Raw genomic sequence first — 18,405 nt, 5'->3', positions numbered from 1 at the left:
AAAAATATAACAAAAATTTATTTTATTATTGTGTAATTACATTACAATGTAGCTCACATAACATAAGTTTATTTCATCATCGTTGAATTAAACTAAGAGTAAACTGTGATTCTGCTCATACATGTTTATCTTGGTAACTTAAAGACTGCTATTTTTTAGATATGTACATTGTATGCCATGTGCCCACTCATGTTACAAAAATGGCGCACCTGCTCAAGGCTTAATATGGCAACAAATTTCATAATGAAATTAATTCACTGCGATACATTACATGATTTTTATTAGAAAAGATGCTTCTTTGTCTATGAGAAGCATTAACATAATCACAATTATTGAGCTTGTAAAAGGTCATCAAATATGATTTGTCATGATTAGTACACAAATTATGTTTCCCTCTAACCATTCTCAAATGTTACGGATCTGCATATCCTCCTTCACTATTACACTAGGGTAAACTTTCATTACTCAACCATCAGGTGAGGCTAGTTAAGCTCACCTCAAATTAAACAAGGAAATTCAGAAAACTTCATGTTGTAACCCAATGCTTAACTACTATATGCTGAACTGCTCCTGATAATTCATAGTGGAGCGAGGGAGGCAGATCGGAGAAGAAGCAAGCCCCATTCAGCACACAGACTGCTGAAGGTAGAGGAGCTGCACAAGGGAGTGCAAGCTCTGTCCACCTCATGTAGTGCTGGAACTAAACATGTCTTGTGTGTCTTGTAAGATTTCAAAAATAGAAGCAACACAATGAAGTAATGACTGATTTACATATTTGTTTTTCACAATGTTACTTATTGCTGCCAATTCTGTGTCAGTTCTCAAAAGAGGCATTTGGTGATATTGCTAGTTATTTTTATTGCTTCTTCAGTCTATATTTTAACAAATCTTTTTGGATGAGTCATAGGTAGTGCCCACAACTAGGCTGGAAATACTTTCCCATTTATTTTGAAAATAGAGCCGCAAACACACAACATGACATTTAATACCTACTTTAACGGCTTCCACAAGGTTACACGGTTATGATATTGTCAGATCTGTTAATGCTGGTAGTAACCTTTTGCTAAATACTAGCAGTCCCCAATAAAGTCTTTCAATATCTACCAGTTCATAACAAAAAACCTTAGCAGTCAGGGAAAGTTCAAGAAATGGTATTGTTGTTATATAAACATAGCTGCTGGAGTACGTCATTGCCTACATGCACCATCTCTATTTTTTCATAATTTTTGTTATTTATAATGAAATGACACAAATCATAGCTGATTTCATTTCTAGGAAAATATCAAGTTTCATGTAAGCTATTAGTAAAAAACATTTTTAGAGAATATCTTCAGACATTCAATTACAGAGTGCAGCCATCACAGAAATGCACAGTATGTACCCACTGATGCACTGAACATAATTTCTGACTGTGTATTGCAAGTTGTAGTATGAATTATTACCTACAGGATTAAAAATAAACACCTACCAAAATGTCCTTCCTGAGAGACTATATCCTAGAGGATACTGCCAATTACTGCATTTTGCTTAAAAGTGCACATTGGCTGACAATAATAACCCAGACCTTCATCTTCCTTGTTCTTACATCTTACACATAATATCAAACTCCTCTTTTCATTGGTCTGAGAGAAGTCTCATAAATATGTCATTCTCATGTTGTAATATTACTGCCGCAAGCATTCCAGATTTGAAATCACTTATACTATGTAAGTTTCTTCTAGACGTCCCAGTGCAGTTTAGAAAACTATCTCAAACACATTCTTCAGCTCTACAACACAGCTAATTTTTGATAATTACATTAAATAAGTGGGCATAAAATTAGTTTCACATGACTTCTTCTGGAAGTGAACCATGAGTGTGAGTATTGATTGTTGTATCAAAGAAAAATCACCCGAGGTAACTGTCAGATTACAAGAAGACAGAATGGTTGGCCAGTACTTGTCTTCAGCTCAAACCCCAGGATGTGTGCAACCTACCTTTAGTGACGAAGAAGGAAGTGAAATATTATACTACATAGGCAAGCACTATAAAAAAAATGAATTAGAAGGAACAGAAAACAATAAACACATGATGGAAGGGGATGGAGCAAAATAGAAGAAACATAAAAAAATTATAGTATACACTATAGAGATGATGAGAAATAATGCAAAATACCAATAGATAAGGAGGAGAAATTTGCCTTTAACATGGTCTTCCAGAGGACAGTAAAAAGAAATTGTACTTGGCAAAGGACGACATGGTACTGGCTATACTTTATGAAAGAAAAAGGGAATTGTATAGGATATGATGGCCCTAAATCATGTTGCAATTTCAAGTGATGGCAAGCTCTTGAGATGCAGAGTAAAAATAGACACATAGCTAGAAAGAAACAAAAGCAAGAAAGAAAGAAACTCATGAGGCAGGAAGCTAGAAGTGTAGTTTATGAGAATTAACTAAAAAATAAGAAAGCATGCCAGCTTAAATTATGTAGTAAATTCAACATATTATAAATTGATGATTGCACACAGATGAAATGTGAAAAGTATCAATACTTCCATAAACACTAAAAAATGTTGCAGGTACAAAGAAAAAAAAGGAAGTCATCTCACAATGAACCAGTTAACTATTAATAGCAGGAAAGAATTCCATTCCATCAGTAATAGCAATGTGATTGAACAGGGTAAATTAAACATAGCTATTCATAAATGTCTTCAGTACAATAAAAATTTGGAACATCTGAAAAAAAATAATCAAAAATTTATCAAACACACAGAGAATTATGCAAGAAAATGAATATTTCTTGAATAGTTTGTACAGTTCCAGAGATGAATCAAAACACATAGATTCAATTATGAAAATAATGAAATTTCGGCAATAGTGCTAGATGATGTGTACAAAACCAACAGACGTGTGAAGAAAGCATAGGTAACAGGCAGTGATGGTGTTCACAAACCTGAATAACTAGTGCAGGCTGCTTTAAGAAGTACAGGAAGAGAGCCAGTGAGGTTCTGCAAGGTACCAACAGGGATGTGGAGCCATGCTGACTCTAGTGCTGTGGCTTGCTGTGCTAGGTTTCTCTGCTGAGGACCAATGGCAACAACAGCCTGGTCAAGGTGGGCCCACAGATTCTTGACTGGGTTCCTATTTGGGGAGTTTGGTAGCAAGGAGAGTATGGTAAACTAATCCTGGAGTTCTTTGAACCACAAGCATACACTGCAAGACGTGTGACACATTTCATTGTCCTGCTGGTAGATGCCATGATCCTGAGGAAAAATAAACTGCATGTAGCAGTAGACATGGTCCACAAGGATAGATGCATACTTGTGTTGATCCATTGTGCCTTCCAGAATGATAAGACTACCCAGGAAATGCCATGAAAACATTTTCAAGACCATAACACTCCCACCAGTGTCCTGGGACCTTCTAATGATTGTTGCAGGATATTTGCTCCAACATTTCATGCTGTACACACCAATAACCATCAGTCTGATGGAGCATAAAACATGATTCATTGTAAAGACCAACAATCACCACTCAGTTGCATTCGTTAGTATGGGTGGATGAACCAGGCACCTGGTGCAGAGTCCCATACACAAGAACATTTGCTGAATGGACGTTGGAAGACACTGTTGGTAGCCCCTTTGTTCATGTGGGCAATCAATTGCTCAGCAGTTGCACGTCTATTTGCGTGTACACACCTCTGCAGCCACTGTTCTCCTGTCATATCTGTCATCTATGGCCCATGGTGCACCACAGTTGCCTATGTTGGATAACACTATTTTGCCAAGATCAGTGCACTTTAATCACGGCGGCATTCGAAACAGTTTACAAACTCAGCCACTTCAGAAATGCTTCCACCCCTGATCCAAAAGTCAATGGTCTTGCCATTTTGGGTGTAAGATAAATTGCTCCATTTCTGTGTTATGACAATCATTGCACTGTTTCCTGCATGCTTTATACATCCTTCACTGCTTGTGCTGCCACTTGGTGTCTGAATGGTTACTGCATGTTGACATTGTTAGACTGTTATCACAGTAATGTGTCTGGATCATGTACATCACAACAAAGCATACACACAAGATATGAACTACTACAAATGTATCAGTCTCATTTCAGTTACTGGCATGTATAAATTATTCAATAAAACTGTCACAATCTGCACAAAAGGACAGATTTTATTTTAATTGAGTAAAAGAAAGAAGCTAGCTATAGACATGAATACTGCACAATGGACAACTTGTGAGTCATAAAAAAGTCCCGAATTTAGCTATGAGTAACACTTTGTCTGATAATCACCATTTTGAAAAACTTAAATTTGCTAATGAAAAATATGACACTGATGTAACTTTCATTATTATACAGAAAATAAATACATGAAAACTACAGCTTTCATTAAAGTAAAACAGGACACAGGAGTGTTACAAATTGAAAAAGGTGTCAGACAAGGAAATTCCATAGCACCAAATCTATTCTCAGCCTCCCTAGAGGAAGTTACCAAATTCTTAGATGGCAAAAATGAAAAAGGTATATGTATTAATGGAATAGGTCTGAAGAACTTAATAAAGCAAGTTTGGAAGTAGACATTGAAATCGCAATTACATTATAACTAAAATAATGTATAATCAAAACAATGAAAAGAGAACTGTACCAATCAACAAAGAAGTCATAGAATCAACTGAAGATTTTTTTAATTTAGGGCAGTTGAAGACAATGCACAGATGGCTACCGAAAGAAATAAACAGTTGTGAAAAACGAGCCAGGAGTGCACTTGGTAAACTAGAAAGAGTTCTCAGAACTAAGTTTCCAATGCTTCTTTAGCTGAAACTTCACAATCAGTGTGTAGCCAATTAGCAGTTTCAATTTACAGTAGTACGACATGACCACAACAATTCAAAAACTGAAGGCTGCTCAGTAAGGAATGTAGAGATGCATTGAGGGAACTATTATTAACCAAACTAGACCAAAAATTAGTCATCTTCCCCAGCCTTCACAATGGCCACAGTTCAGTGCGAAAGAGAGGCTGTAAGTTTCTTCAGTTATACTGTCTTCAGCTGAAGCCACTCATTGATGATTAGATCCCATAAGCTACCATCCTATAAATTTTACACAGGCTTAACACTGGGTGGTTTAGCTGGTCAGTTGAGGCATGATAGGATACCTGAGTGTTTGTCATACCAGAACTATATGTGTGGAGCCTTACAGCCTGCTGAACATAGCTGTTGCCATCTTGAAACATGGGAGTGTCGGCAGCATATGCATCATGAATTTCTAAAATGAAGGGCAACATTGTCAGCATCAATGCTGAAATAAACAACCCAGTTCATGTTTATCATAACCTGAATGAGTGGGTGCAAGTCATGGTATGTAAAACACCTTAAAAATATAGCATTAAATGCCTCAGGGGTCACCAGTACTGTCGATGCCTTTCAGCATTCAAAAAGCAGGAAACTGCAACTTGTTGGAGCACCTCAAATGCCTTCAGTCATCTACAGTCAATTTTTTGGACCACTGAACATGTGAAGTTTAACTAACACAGCTAGCAATGCCCTTTTTATAAGATACCCGACTAAAAATGTCCAGTGCAAGCAGTTTCTTCACAATGTTCACTCACAGGCTGGTTGCACTGATAACACCTGTTTCTGCTGAGTTTGCAACCAGTTGTCATTATGACAGTGTGACTCTCATGTCTGGTTGTGTTGTTTAGTATCTTTTTATAGCCATTCTTCTTATACCATGTTACATGGCTGCGAGGCTTACCTCATACACACAATGGACAACTTCATTCATGATGTGAACATGGGCACTACCAAACAGGGTAGCTCTTCCTGTCTTTATGTGCTACCTTCATGTCACTCCATCTTTCTGTACTGATACAACCAACCTGTGTGTATACACTACTTCACATCTACGACTTACATGAGGTTGGAGGGTCACATGACCACTTAATTTAAGCCTTCAGTAACTCAATTTCAGTGTTTTCCTGAAGAACTGTAGTGTCTCAGCGTAGGTATTGAACGCTTCTCTCAGTAAACCATTTTATGCCCTTTTTCCTTTATCTGTAAGAAAAATATCTGACTGCAGACTCCTTGTAGTGTAGCTTGTAGTTTGTGGGAATGGCCTAATCTCTGCCTTCACCTTCATTCATCTTATTTTTAATATCAGACTATATAATACAACCTCCAACAGCCCCATAAGTGCTAACTAATCTGGTGGATCTTTCTCAGATTTACAATGCGCTCTATTTATGCTCTTCGTGAGAGCAGTGACATTACTAATCACTCAAAATATTTCTAGGCAAATCTTTCGGGCTTTTGTTACACAGTTTCCTGTTCTGAAACCAGCTATGGCTGATATCGGTCCCATACAGACCTGCTATACTCTAGATGAGGTCTTACCAAGGAACAACATAACTCTTGTTTTACCTTCTTTGAAGAGCCGCTAGAGATTATCTTTACTTGGAAGAGGACTGTTTGCCTTGCAAATTTGAAGATACCAATGCTATTTGCTATCAAACGTTATGCCTAGATACTTAAGTATTCTTCCCACTAACTTATACTTAAATGCTATCTTGGATTTTGTGTAGCAGAAATTGACAGTCTGGCCCTTCCTTACATTGGTGTTCGTTCACTTTGTGTTTAACAACTGCTTTATCAATGTAGGGTCATCCTGGAGAACTTCATAATATGGTTGTATAGCAAAATTAGGCAATTACAATATTATTCCTTCATCAGATGAGAGACAAACTGCACATTCATACATGTGCAACTCACACATGCATGGCTAGTCAACAGATAAATTGTATAATGAGAGTTGTGCAGGAGTGAACATGTGTGTGTGTGTGTGTGTGTGTGTGTGTGTGTGTGTGTGTGTGAGAGAGAGAGAGAGAGAGAGAGAGAGAGAGAGAGAGAGAGAGAGAGAGAGAGAGATCTGATAAAGGACTTTGTCGGAGAGCTGGTATTTTCCAATAGTCTACTTTTACATGTGCCTTTCTACCCCTCAGCACCTCCTCTAGGTAGTGAGTGGCGATGTATCCAAATCATATAATTATTCCATTCCAGATTTTCCATTGTTTCAACTATAATATGATGGTGATTCACCCTAGGCACAAATTAAAGTAAAAATAAGTTACTCAAATAAATGAAAATAAAGTTAAAAGGTCTGCAAACAATTTCAGTGTTAAGATATTAATGGTAATACTAATTTTGATGTTAAACTATAACAAAAATTTTACCACAAATGAAAGAAGAACAATATTCTGGTGCTGTGGAGGAACAACAAAGTCCACAAAACCATCAGAATCTGATGTGAAATTCTTACACGCAACAAGAGCTCGGTTCCACTCTCCCGCTGCTTGTACCTTCAGGCACACTTGAATTTCTTGGCCTGAAGCTGGTAAGTCATTCGGTTGTGCCACTTTGATCTGTTTATAAAAGAAATTCCTTGTAGCAATTTTTACAAATGAATGACATTTAATTAAATGCAAAGTACACTGTAGTTTTAAAACACAATAAACTGTCTAAAGCACACAAACATTCAAAAACTATTGCTAGCATAAGCATAACAAATTAAAAAGCTTAATCTTTTTCCACAGCTTTCTGCACTTGTCTATTTCTCTGTGGCCTTCTATGATTCACAAAGACAATTACTGTTTTATTGATTAATGCATAATCCACTTCAAACCCTGTGGGTTTATTTCAGCTTCTAATGAGTAAGTGCATTCTCTTACATAGCTTTTGCTTATTTCTCTGTCTTTTATGAAAACATTCTTCTATAATTACTTTGTACATCAATTTAAAATTACTTACTTACTACAAATATTTGCAACATCACTTCCAGCATTTTTACTTGTATATCAGAAATTAACACAGAAACACCTTACTTTTCTACTATGAGTGACTCTTGCAGAAAAACGGTTATACATGTGAAAAACAACAACCTACTGGAAAGATTTTCCTCACTGCCAGTTCAGGACCATATGTCTTTAGCAGTTTTTGTGAATTGTAAATCACAGCTGTAACCATTCCTCACAGATAAACTACTGTATTACAGTACTCTAACCTATTACTAAGAACTTTACTGCCTGTGCATCTATATTCCATTAGCATTTTGTGATGTGCGGAGGAGAGTACTTCTGGTACCAATGTCATTTACCCCATTTCATATTTTGCTGATATCACTGAAGTTGGAAAACTGGAAATTTCCTGCAAAGAAATTCAAATATTTTGGTCACTACATTACTGAAGAAGGAATTTTGTCTCAAGAATGGAAATTTGAAACCATCACAAAAGTAAAATTCTACACAGACCTAACTTTACCATTCTGTATCAAAACAGGAAGCACTGACAATGAGATGGGCATGTTTTAATTACATGACCAGTAAACTGAACACAATTTTAGTCCATCAAAGCACCAACAACTCAAACACAGTGTCCAAATAATATTCAGCAGGAACCAATCATGCACACAAAGGGCTGCACCAATAACAAAAACACACACACAAAATTAAAAACAACCTGACTGTCAGAGACTACCAATGAGAGTGAATTTGAAGACAATAGAGGTGAATGTGAGAAGAAGCTTAAGTTAATGTATTTGAAGGGGATAAAATTTGATAATTAGTTAAGAAGCATCTGCAATGATACCAGAAGAAATCGAAATCATAACCGAAACTGCATACTATTAAACATATGATTGGTAAAACAGGAGAGATAAAAGGCAGAAAAATGTTATAAAGTGTATAACATGTTTAGGAGGATAAGAGTTGACAGTAACATTTGGAAGTTTTATTGGCCAGAGTGGTTTACAAATGTGTTCGTAAAATATGCAGTTTGGACAATGTGGGACACTAAAATTTATTCAGAAAAATCAAGAAAATATTTATTTCTTTAGTATTTCAAGGGGAGTAGAAAACATCTAGCAACCTGTGACAGATACCAGAGCTTGAAAGAAAGTAACCAAACATGTAGAGGGCTTACACAAAACATTTTTCCAAAAGAACAGAGGAAGTTTGTTGCTGTAAATTTAAATGTGCCACTAAATAAAGAGGATATATTGCTCTACATTTGTGATGGTTGATTTGTTTTCCAAATTTATAAAATTGTATCCACTCTACAAAGCATCTAACAGAAATATAGTTTTCAAAATCAGATGTGGGAACATGTAAAGCAATCCTTTCTGATAAAGGTACCCAATTTACCTACAACACTTGAATAGCTTTAGTTGAAGATGAAAATATCAGTCATATTCTAATATATCCCTGTCATCCAGCCAGTAATCTCGCAGGAAGCTGGTTCAGAAAAATTGGGATGTTATGCAGGATGCACTCTAACAAGCCTCACACAAAACAGATAGAACAAATTACTAGCTTTGAAAATATTTTAAACAGCCTGCAACATATTTCTACTGGTTTTTCTCCTATGGAATTTTATACAATAAAAAACATCCAACTTGGCAAATGAGTTGATTGAATTTCCAGCCTGCAAGAGCTTAACTCCACAAGAAAGAGAAGAAATTGTAGGAAAAATAGTGTGAAACAGTGGAATATCAGAAAACAAAGGCATGATAGGAAGTTGAAAGCAACCCAGTTTGAAGTAAGTAATCCAGTTCTAGTCAAAACAGATGAGTAATCTATATCCTATCTGTGAGGAGTTGAAGAAATTCTTTGTATTTATATTGGGCCCTTCAAAGTACTTCATAATCCTCATCTAAAAGCTTACAGACTCATCAATCCAAAATCGCTGTAGCATATATTTCCATTCTCATTTTCTATAAAACGTCTTTCCCCTTCTACTCTGTCTGTCAAAATTATCTCCCACTATCATCAGTATTCATTCTTCTTGAATTAGTAATTGTGAGAAACCACTTTGTCGATCACATGACTTACACCGGGCTTACAGTACAGGACTTAAAAAATGTTTGTGATTAATACACTACTCTCTTATTCATGACCTACGATGCCATATTTTTACATTTACTGACTTATGGAGCCACCTGATTTTGCTGAAACAATTATCTCTTTGTCCTATAATGAATGCATATTTTACAAATGAAAAAGTTATCCTGTGAAATATATCATTCAGCTGGCATATCCTCTTGTAATTCCACAGGTGTACGCTGTGTTTGTGTTCATATGTCATCTAATTTATACATCACCTGATCATACTGGGAAAAAGCCTTGCCACTGTCAACCATTTTATTCTATGAAACAGTTTATGCTCAATTATCTGCTTTGCCAGACAGCAATATTTCAACTCTGTCATATGACTTCTCTTACCATGGTATTTTTGCAGCACACAGTGTCACAGATATTTGACATTAGAAAATGAATGACAGTAAATGTAATATAGTGGCACATATTGTAGATATAAGGAGTAGGACAACTAGCAATGTAGAATTTGGAAAAAGAATTGTTAACCTGGCTATTTCTTTGTCAAACTTATGTTCATTAGGTCAGTTATCAATGCTCACACCAAATGTTATGAACAGGGAATTGCACATTTATAAACCTAACTGTGATGTCCTTAGCAAGCACTTGAATGTCCTATGGATGGGAGCGGGGGCTGATCAGAAATCTATGCTTTCACCAGCCTAATACCACTCGAACAAGCAACTGGCATTATAATATCAGACATAAAAGTTCCTGAGATAAAATTGAAATGTGTGTAAAGAAAAATTTGTACCATTTGACTCTTGCAGAATATATTTATGGTTTGGCATTATTAGTCTGATATAAATGTGAGGGGAAATTTGTTCTATTTACCTCCTTTTAAATATGAAAAACTCACCATACCTAGAAAGATCAGATCATTCTGCTTAGCAAACAGCAAAATATATTATGCATTCTAAATTATCAGTCTGTTATATGATGATATAAGTAAATATGTACTGACTGTCATCAAGTAGTGCCATAATGACTGTCATCAAGTAATGCCATAATGATTACTTGCTCTGTTTTCATGTTGTAACAGTAAAGCTTGGAGTAATTAGGAAGGAAAGGTGAAGAGTTTATGTAGTAATCCAGGATATTACATAATGATGTAATGAGAGTCATTATTTTTGAAAGATAATCTCAGTAAGACTGTGTTACTAATGTTATTGGCAGGTAATGTTACTCATGTTAATATGTATGTACTGGAAAAGAATGTACATTATTGTGAGGAAACAATGATGTATAATGAGAAATTGTATAATGAAGTTATGAGCAAGGATAAATAGTGAAATACGTTCATCTTCTCTTCTTGAACATGCAAGATAGCTGGCAAAATGTATATACCTATTATTGAGGCAGTAATGTTGAAAGCAACCTATAAATTCAGTTTCTCTTATGTAAATGAATAAAATAAGTGCAATAAGAGCATTATATTTATGTGACAAATTTTGCTTGTACATTCAACTGAAACAAAGATACTTAACATGGAAGTGTTTGAAATAGTTCAAGATCAACCTCTGAATGCAGGAAAGGGATAAAATAAAAACACCATAACAGAAAAAAAAACCAATAAGGGACAGAAATGTTACAAATGATAAATAAATTTCAATTATAAACTGCATGACAATAACTTGTAAATAGTAACATTAAGTTGTATTTTATGGAATAGAAAATCTCATATAAAGATGTGAAATAAATACTAACAAAGAGAAAGAGGGGCTGGCCAGTACCTACCTCAGCTCAGTACAGCCGATAGATACACAAAACAGAACAGAAAATTTACGTTCCTAGCTTTCGGAACTTTGTTCCTTTGTCAGGAAAGAGAGAGGGGAAAAAAAGGGAAGAAGGGGAAGTGGATTCAGTTACTCACAACCCTACAAACAAATCAGGGGAATGGCCATGGGAACCAGGATGGCTCTGTCCTATGCCAACCTCTTCATGGGCCGCATGGAGGGAGCTTTCCTGAAGACCCAACAGCTGCTTTTCCTGGTGTGGTATAGGTTTATAGATGACATCTTTGTGGTCTGGACTCATGGTGAAGAAACACTCCTTAATTTCCTCCATAACCTCAACTCCTTTTCGAATCTGGATTTCACCTGGTCCTTCTCCAAAACCCAAGCCACCTTCCTGGATGTTGACCTTCATCTTGTTGAAGCTCACATCCACGCTGCTGCCCACATCAAACCCACAAACAAACAACAGTACCTTTACTTTGATAGCTGCCATCCATTCCACATTAAACACTCCCTTCCCTACAGCCTAGGTATTCGTGGCAAACGTATCTGCTCCAGTGACGAATCCCTCAACAATTACTCCAACAACCTGACCAGTGCTTTCCTCTCCCGCAACTATCCTGCAGACCTTGTCCACAAACAGATCTCCCAAGCAATACATTCCTCCCCGTCCAACAACAATGTTCCTACCCCCAGACCACACAGAAGCACCCACCTTGTCACCCAATATATCCTGGCCTCGAATACATCAACAAATTACTCCACCAGGGATATGACTTTCTCAAGTCAAGTCCTGAAATGAGATCATCCCTTGACAATATTCTCCCCACACCACCGAGAGTTGCCTTTCATCGCCCCCCTAACCTCCGTAACATCCTTGTCGAACCCTACAATATTCCCAGACCACCTTCTCTACCCAGCGGTTCCTACCCCTGTAACCGTCCCCGCTGCAAAACCTGCCCGACGCATCCCCCCACAACCACCTACTCTAGCCCTGCTACTGGTAAAACATACACAATTCAAGGCAGGGCCACATGTGAAACAACACATGTCATTTATCAGCTGACATGCCTGCACTGCACAGTCTTTTACATTGGTATGACAACAACTGGACTGGCTGAGCGCATGAATGGGCACAGACCAACTTTCCGCCTAGGAGATGTCCAATACCCAGTAGCAGACCATGCCCTCCAGCATAATTCTGGGGACCTAGGAACCTGCTACACCGTACATGCCATTTGGCTTCTCCCACCCAACACCAGTCCCTCGGAACTGCAGAGATGGGAACTTGCACTCCAACACATCCTTTCATCCCGCCATCCCCCTGGACTGAACCTACGTTAACCAACCGTATTCTTCAGTCTCCTCCTTTTTCCCTTTCCTCTTTAACTGTTCACACATCTTTTCATCCTATATAGTTGTGTTTACCTTTATACTATATACCTCTTTACTTCGGTATGCATCCTCTTTGATTTGAAGCTGGCACAGTACTTACAGTAGGATATCTTTGGCTTCTCTCTGACAACCATGCCTCCATCCTTGCTACCCTCCCTGTTTACCTTTCCCTGTTGCTTCATAACCTGGGTTGTGAGTAACTGAATACACTTTCCCTTCTTCCCTTTTTTCCCCTCTCTCCTCCCTGACAAAGGAACAAAGTTCCGAAAGCTAGGAACGTAAATTTTCTGTTCTGTATTGTGTATCTATCGACTGTACTGAGCTGAGGTAAGTACTGGCCAGCCCCTGTATCTCTGTGTTAGTATTTATTTTATGGAATAGTTCAGTATTTGAGTCAAATGTCCCTCCTCCTCCCCCCCCCCCCCCCCTGCCATAACTGATACTGAGATATGAAAACACTGTCAAATCTCATGACATTTACTTATATATATCACTTTATTTCTTCTACAAGATAGCTGAATTTTTTCTGGTTTTCTGTCAAGCCCCAAAAAACCCTTATTTGTCATCTGGTGCACTCATCAAATGTCTTGTAAGTAATTATTTTGTAAATAATTTGTGTTGTTTATGCAGTCTAGGATACATGATGATTTCTCTTTTCCAGATGTTATGTGAATTTATAGCTTCATATGAAATCTATCTTTTTACTGATTTCGACAGTTGAGACAAAGATGGTGTATGTTGCTTGCAAACTCACGAGCATATCCAATGACTGGAAGAAACCACAGGTCGCTTCTGTTTTCAAGAAGGGTCATCAAACAGATGCACAAAGCTATAGGCCTCTATCTCTGACGCTGGTCAGTTGTAGAATTTTGGAATATCTTTTATGCTCATGTTGTTATGACATTTCTGGATACCAAAAATCTCCTCTGCATAATCCAACATGAGTTCCAAAAACAACGACAGTGTGAAATCCAGCTTGCTCTATTGTCCACAAGATACAGAAAGCAGTAGATACAGGAGCTCAGATAGATACCAATAAGGCATTCACTACAATTCTGTACTCTCATCTAATGAAAAAAATATGAACATGTGGAATAACAGTCCAACTGTGTGACAAGATTCAAGCGTTTCTAGCAAACAGAACACAGCCTGTAATTCTGAATAGAGAGAAGTCTTCAGATGTAAAAGTAACTATGGGTGTGCCACAAAGAGTGTTATAGAACCATTACCTTTCACAATAAATATAAATGACCTAGCAGATATCGTCAAAAAGTTCCATGAGCTTTTCCCAGATGATGCTGTTGTATACAGAGAAGTCACAATGCTAGAAACTGTGATGAAATACAGGAAGACCTGTAGAGAATTGACACTAAGTGCAAGGATTGGCAATTGGCATCAACAAATGTAACATATAGTGAGTACACAGACAGAAAGACCCTTTGTTGTACAATTACCAAACTGCAGAACATTCACTGGAAGCAGTAACTTCCACAAAGAAAAAATCTTGGGGTATGCATACAAGTGATTTGACCACATAAAATTAATCATGAATAAGGCAGATGCCAGGTAGATTCACTGGAAGAATCCTCAGGATATGTAGTACAGTAACAAAATAAGTAGCTTAAAAAACATACTGACAACCAATACTTAAGAATCGGTTGAATGATGAAAGGCATTTTGCTCAACGCAATGGTTCTGACAGCATACATTCCAAGAAAAGTCAACCAACATATTGTTCCCTCCTGCGAATATCACACAAATGATCATGAAGATAAAACTGGAGAGATTTGAACCAGTAGGCCGCGGTGGCCGAGCGGTTCTAGGTGCTTCAGTCCGGAACCGCGCGACTGCTACGGTCGCAGGTTCGAATCCTGCCTCGGGCATGGATGTATGTGATATCCTTAGGTTAGTTAGGTTTAAGTAGTTCTAAGTTCTATGGGACTGATGACCTCAGATGTTAAGTCCCATAGTGCTCAGAGCCAGATTCGAACCCACATGGAGGCTTCTTGCTGCAAACCCCAGATGACCGGAAGATGAAGAACTTTTTCTCACGTAATAAAACATTACCCTTAAATGTATCTCAGCTATGCAACTTCAACTTCATTACTGCCTCTCATTTTAACCCAATGAAAGAAATAAGAGATTAAGGAAATGTGTTATGTACTTTTAGTTTGTAATTCTATTGCCACATCATCAGGTAACTTGTACAGAATGAATCAATTTGATGACAGCTGTTTCACTGGGCCTATAAAGGACACCAAATAAAAACATCTGCTATCAATGCTTCTGCTGACATCAAAAACAAACGAAACACAAGCACAAGTAACAGTAATGACGCTGTTACCCACAGCAACACTCGAATGCTGCTGGCATTGCCTGAAAGCAGCCAGAGTCAAACACACTGGTCACCATGCCTAGAAACAAACATGTTTGATTCACTCAGCACCACTCTGCTCCACAATGCTCCACTTACAGTGCCACCATAATCACACACACACTGACCAGCACTAGTTTGTTTCACCAGCATGCTGCATTGCTCCACTATAACTCTACAATGTCCAATACAAAAGTTTTCAATGGCATAAAAACATAGTAGTATGTATAGTTGGAACAACAAGTTCATAAACTTTGGTGTAAACAAGCACTCATACTCACTTTTCTCTTGATCTCAAATTTTTATATTAAAAACTAACTTCACATTTTGCATTTGCTTTACATCAGGTAACAGAAAACTGTGTAACCCCTACGATAAAACCATACTGTATTCAAGAAAATAAAGGACTTTTTATTTCCTGTATTGTGAAACAGCTTGTAAAAAATCAAGTTTGGGTTTGAAAAACTTATATTTCATGACAAAGAAAACAATGTACTAATTTGTAAACATATCTATACCCAAATAATAAGAATAAAGTAATGAAAACTCAAAATTTATAGTTGTAAATTAACTTATTTTATTAATCCAACAATAGATCTTCATTTTTCTAATTACTGTTAACTACACTACTGGCCGTTAAAATTGCTACACCACGAAGAGAACATGCTACAGACGCGAAATTTAACCGACAGAAAGCAGATGCTGTGATATGCAAATGATTAGCTTTTCAGAGCATTCACACAAGGTTGGTGCTGGTGGCGACACCTACAACGTGCTGACATGAGGAAAGTTTCCAACCGATTTCTCATACACAAACAGCAGTTGAGCGGCGTTGCCTGGTGAAACGTTGTTGTGATGCCTCGTAAAAAGAGGAGAAATGGGTACCACCACATTTCCGACTTTGATAAAGGTCGGAGTGTAGCCTATCGCAATTGCAGTTCATCGTGTCGCGACACTGCTGCTCGCGTTGGTCGATATCCAATGACTGTTAGCAGAATATGGAATTGGTGGGTTCAGGAGGGTAATACGGAATGCCGTGCTGGATCCCAACGGCCTCGTATCACTAGCAGTTGAGATGACAGGCATCTTACCAGCATGGCTGTAATGGATCATGCAGCCACGTCTCGATCCCTGAGTCAACAGATGGGGACGTTTGTAAGACAACAACCATCTGCACGAACAGTTCGATGACGTTTGCAGCAGCATGCACTATCAGGCTGGAGACCATGGCTGCAGTTACCCTTGATGCTGCATCACAGACAGGAGTGCCTGCGATGGTGTACTCAATGACGAACCTGGGTGCACGAATGGCAAAACACCATTTTTTCAGATGAATCCAGGTTCTGTTTACAGCATCATGATGGTCGCATCCTTGTTTGGCGACATCATGGTGAAAGCACATTGGAGGCGTGTATTCGTCATCGCCATACTGGCGTATCACTCGGCGTGATGGTATGGGTTGCCATTGGTTACACGTTATGGTCACCTCTTGTTCACATTGACAGCACTTTGAACAGTGGACATTACATTTCAGATGTGTTACGACCCGTGGCTCTACCCTTCACTCGATCCCTGTGAAACCCTACATTTCAGCAGGATAATGCATGACTGCATGTTGCAGGTTCTGTACGGGCCTTTCAGGATACAGAAAATGTTCGAATGCTGCCCTGGCCAGCACATTCTCCAGATCTCTCACCAATTGAAAACGTCTGTTCAATGGTGGCCGAGCAACTGGGTCATCACCATACGCCAGTCACTACTCTTGATGAACTGTGGTATCGTGTTGAAGCTGCATGGGCAGCTGTACCTGTACACGTAATCCAAGCTCTGTTTGACTCAATGCCCAGGTGTATCAAGGACGTTATTACGACCGGAGGTTGTTGTTCTGGGTACTGATTTCTCAGGATCTATGCACCCAAATTGTGTGAAAACATAATTACATGTCAGTTCTAGTGTAATATATTTGTCCAATGAATACCCGTTTATCATCTGCATTTCTTCTTGGTTTAGCAGTTTTAATGGCCAGTAGTGTATAAAATCCAGACCTGCAAATGTAGCCACAGTTCCACATGCATCAAAATTTAATTAGTGTCCGCATCACACGACGAAATTTTTTGACGTTCTCTAAGTTTTGACCATCTTCATTTCACTGTGTATTGTGAAAATGAAGTGCAGTCTCATGAACATCAAAAATTTACTTACAAGCCAGTGTCATCTGCATTAAGAGCCAATTTGCACACAAGATTTCTCCAGGCAGAGAACTGCAGACAGACACCCCAATCATTGTGAAGGACAACATCAAATAATTAGATGAATATTTTTGTTGCTAGGTCATATGTGAATACCACTCTAGCGACTAATTTTATGTGACACATTGTAGTAAAAAATTCTTCACTTATATTTTGTACTTTTAACTTCACTTTCATTATTTCCTTGATATTAAGCAGTTTATCATATACAGTATCAGAATTTTAACAGTAAAGCACACTGTGAGCACAATGTCTCTCTTCCAGTGTCGCAATCCCTCTCTTCCAGTGTCAGTCACTGTCGTTTGCTGCCCATCTCCGTGATGTTTTTGTTCTTGCTAAATGAGCCTGCAATGAAACACACTACTCTTTTTGTATCTTTTCTATTTCCTCTTATCAATTCCATCTGGAACAGACCTCAGATTGATAAGCACCATTCAAGTATTAGCCCAACAATGGTTTTGTTAGCTACCTCCACTGTAGGTGGACTACACTTCCTGAGGGATCTTCCAATGAATCTTAGTGTGCTTACTTAGGACCTATGGTTAGTCTTAGAGTAGGAGATATAGTGCCACTTTCCTGCATCACAACTGATGGAAGTAAGTGTTACATCAAACAAAAAATTATACAAGTTTCCTGTTTTCTCCTGGAAATAAATCATAAGATGGAATAATCCATTCAACAATGGATGAAATCAGTACATGTGTCTCAGTGTTTCACAGCACTGTATTAATGCTAATCATTCAAGTG

General features: G+C 37.9%; 1 protein-coding gene across 2 annotated transcripts in view; it reads right to left on the bottom strand.

The window, feature by feature from the left end:
- Window positions 1-18,405, bottom strand: part of LOC124615596 (murinoglobulin-1-like) — a 283,543-nt gene that overhangs the window by 198,905 nt on the left and 66,233 nt on the right. For both annotated transcript variants that reach the window (XM_047143583.1, XM_047143584.1), the window contains one exon: window positions 7,211-7,399. In XM_047143583.1, the coding sequence (XP_046999539.1) occupies window positions 7,211-7,399 (189 nt within the window). The remainder of the gene's footprint in view (window positions 1-7,210; window positions 7,400-18,405) is intronic.

The sequence above is a fragment of the Schistocerca americana genome, chromosome 5 (assembly GCF_021461395.2).
Source record: "Schistocerca americana isolate TAMUIC-IGC-003095 chromosome 5, iqSchAmer2.1, whole genome shotgun sequence".
NCBI classification, from domain to species: Eukaryota; Metazoa; Arthropoda; class Insecta; order Orthoptera; family Acrididae; genus Schistocerca; species Schistocerca americana.
This window is presented reverse-complemented; position numbering and strand designations above follow the sequence as displayed.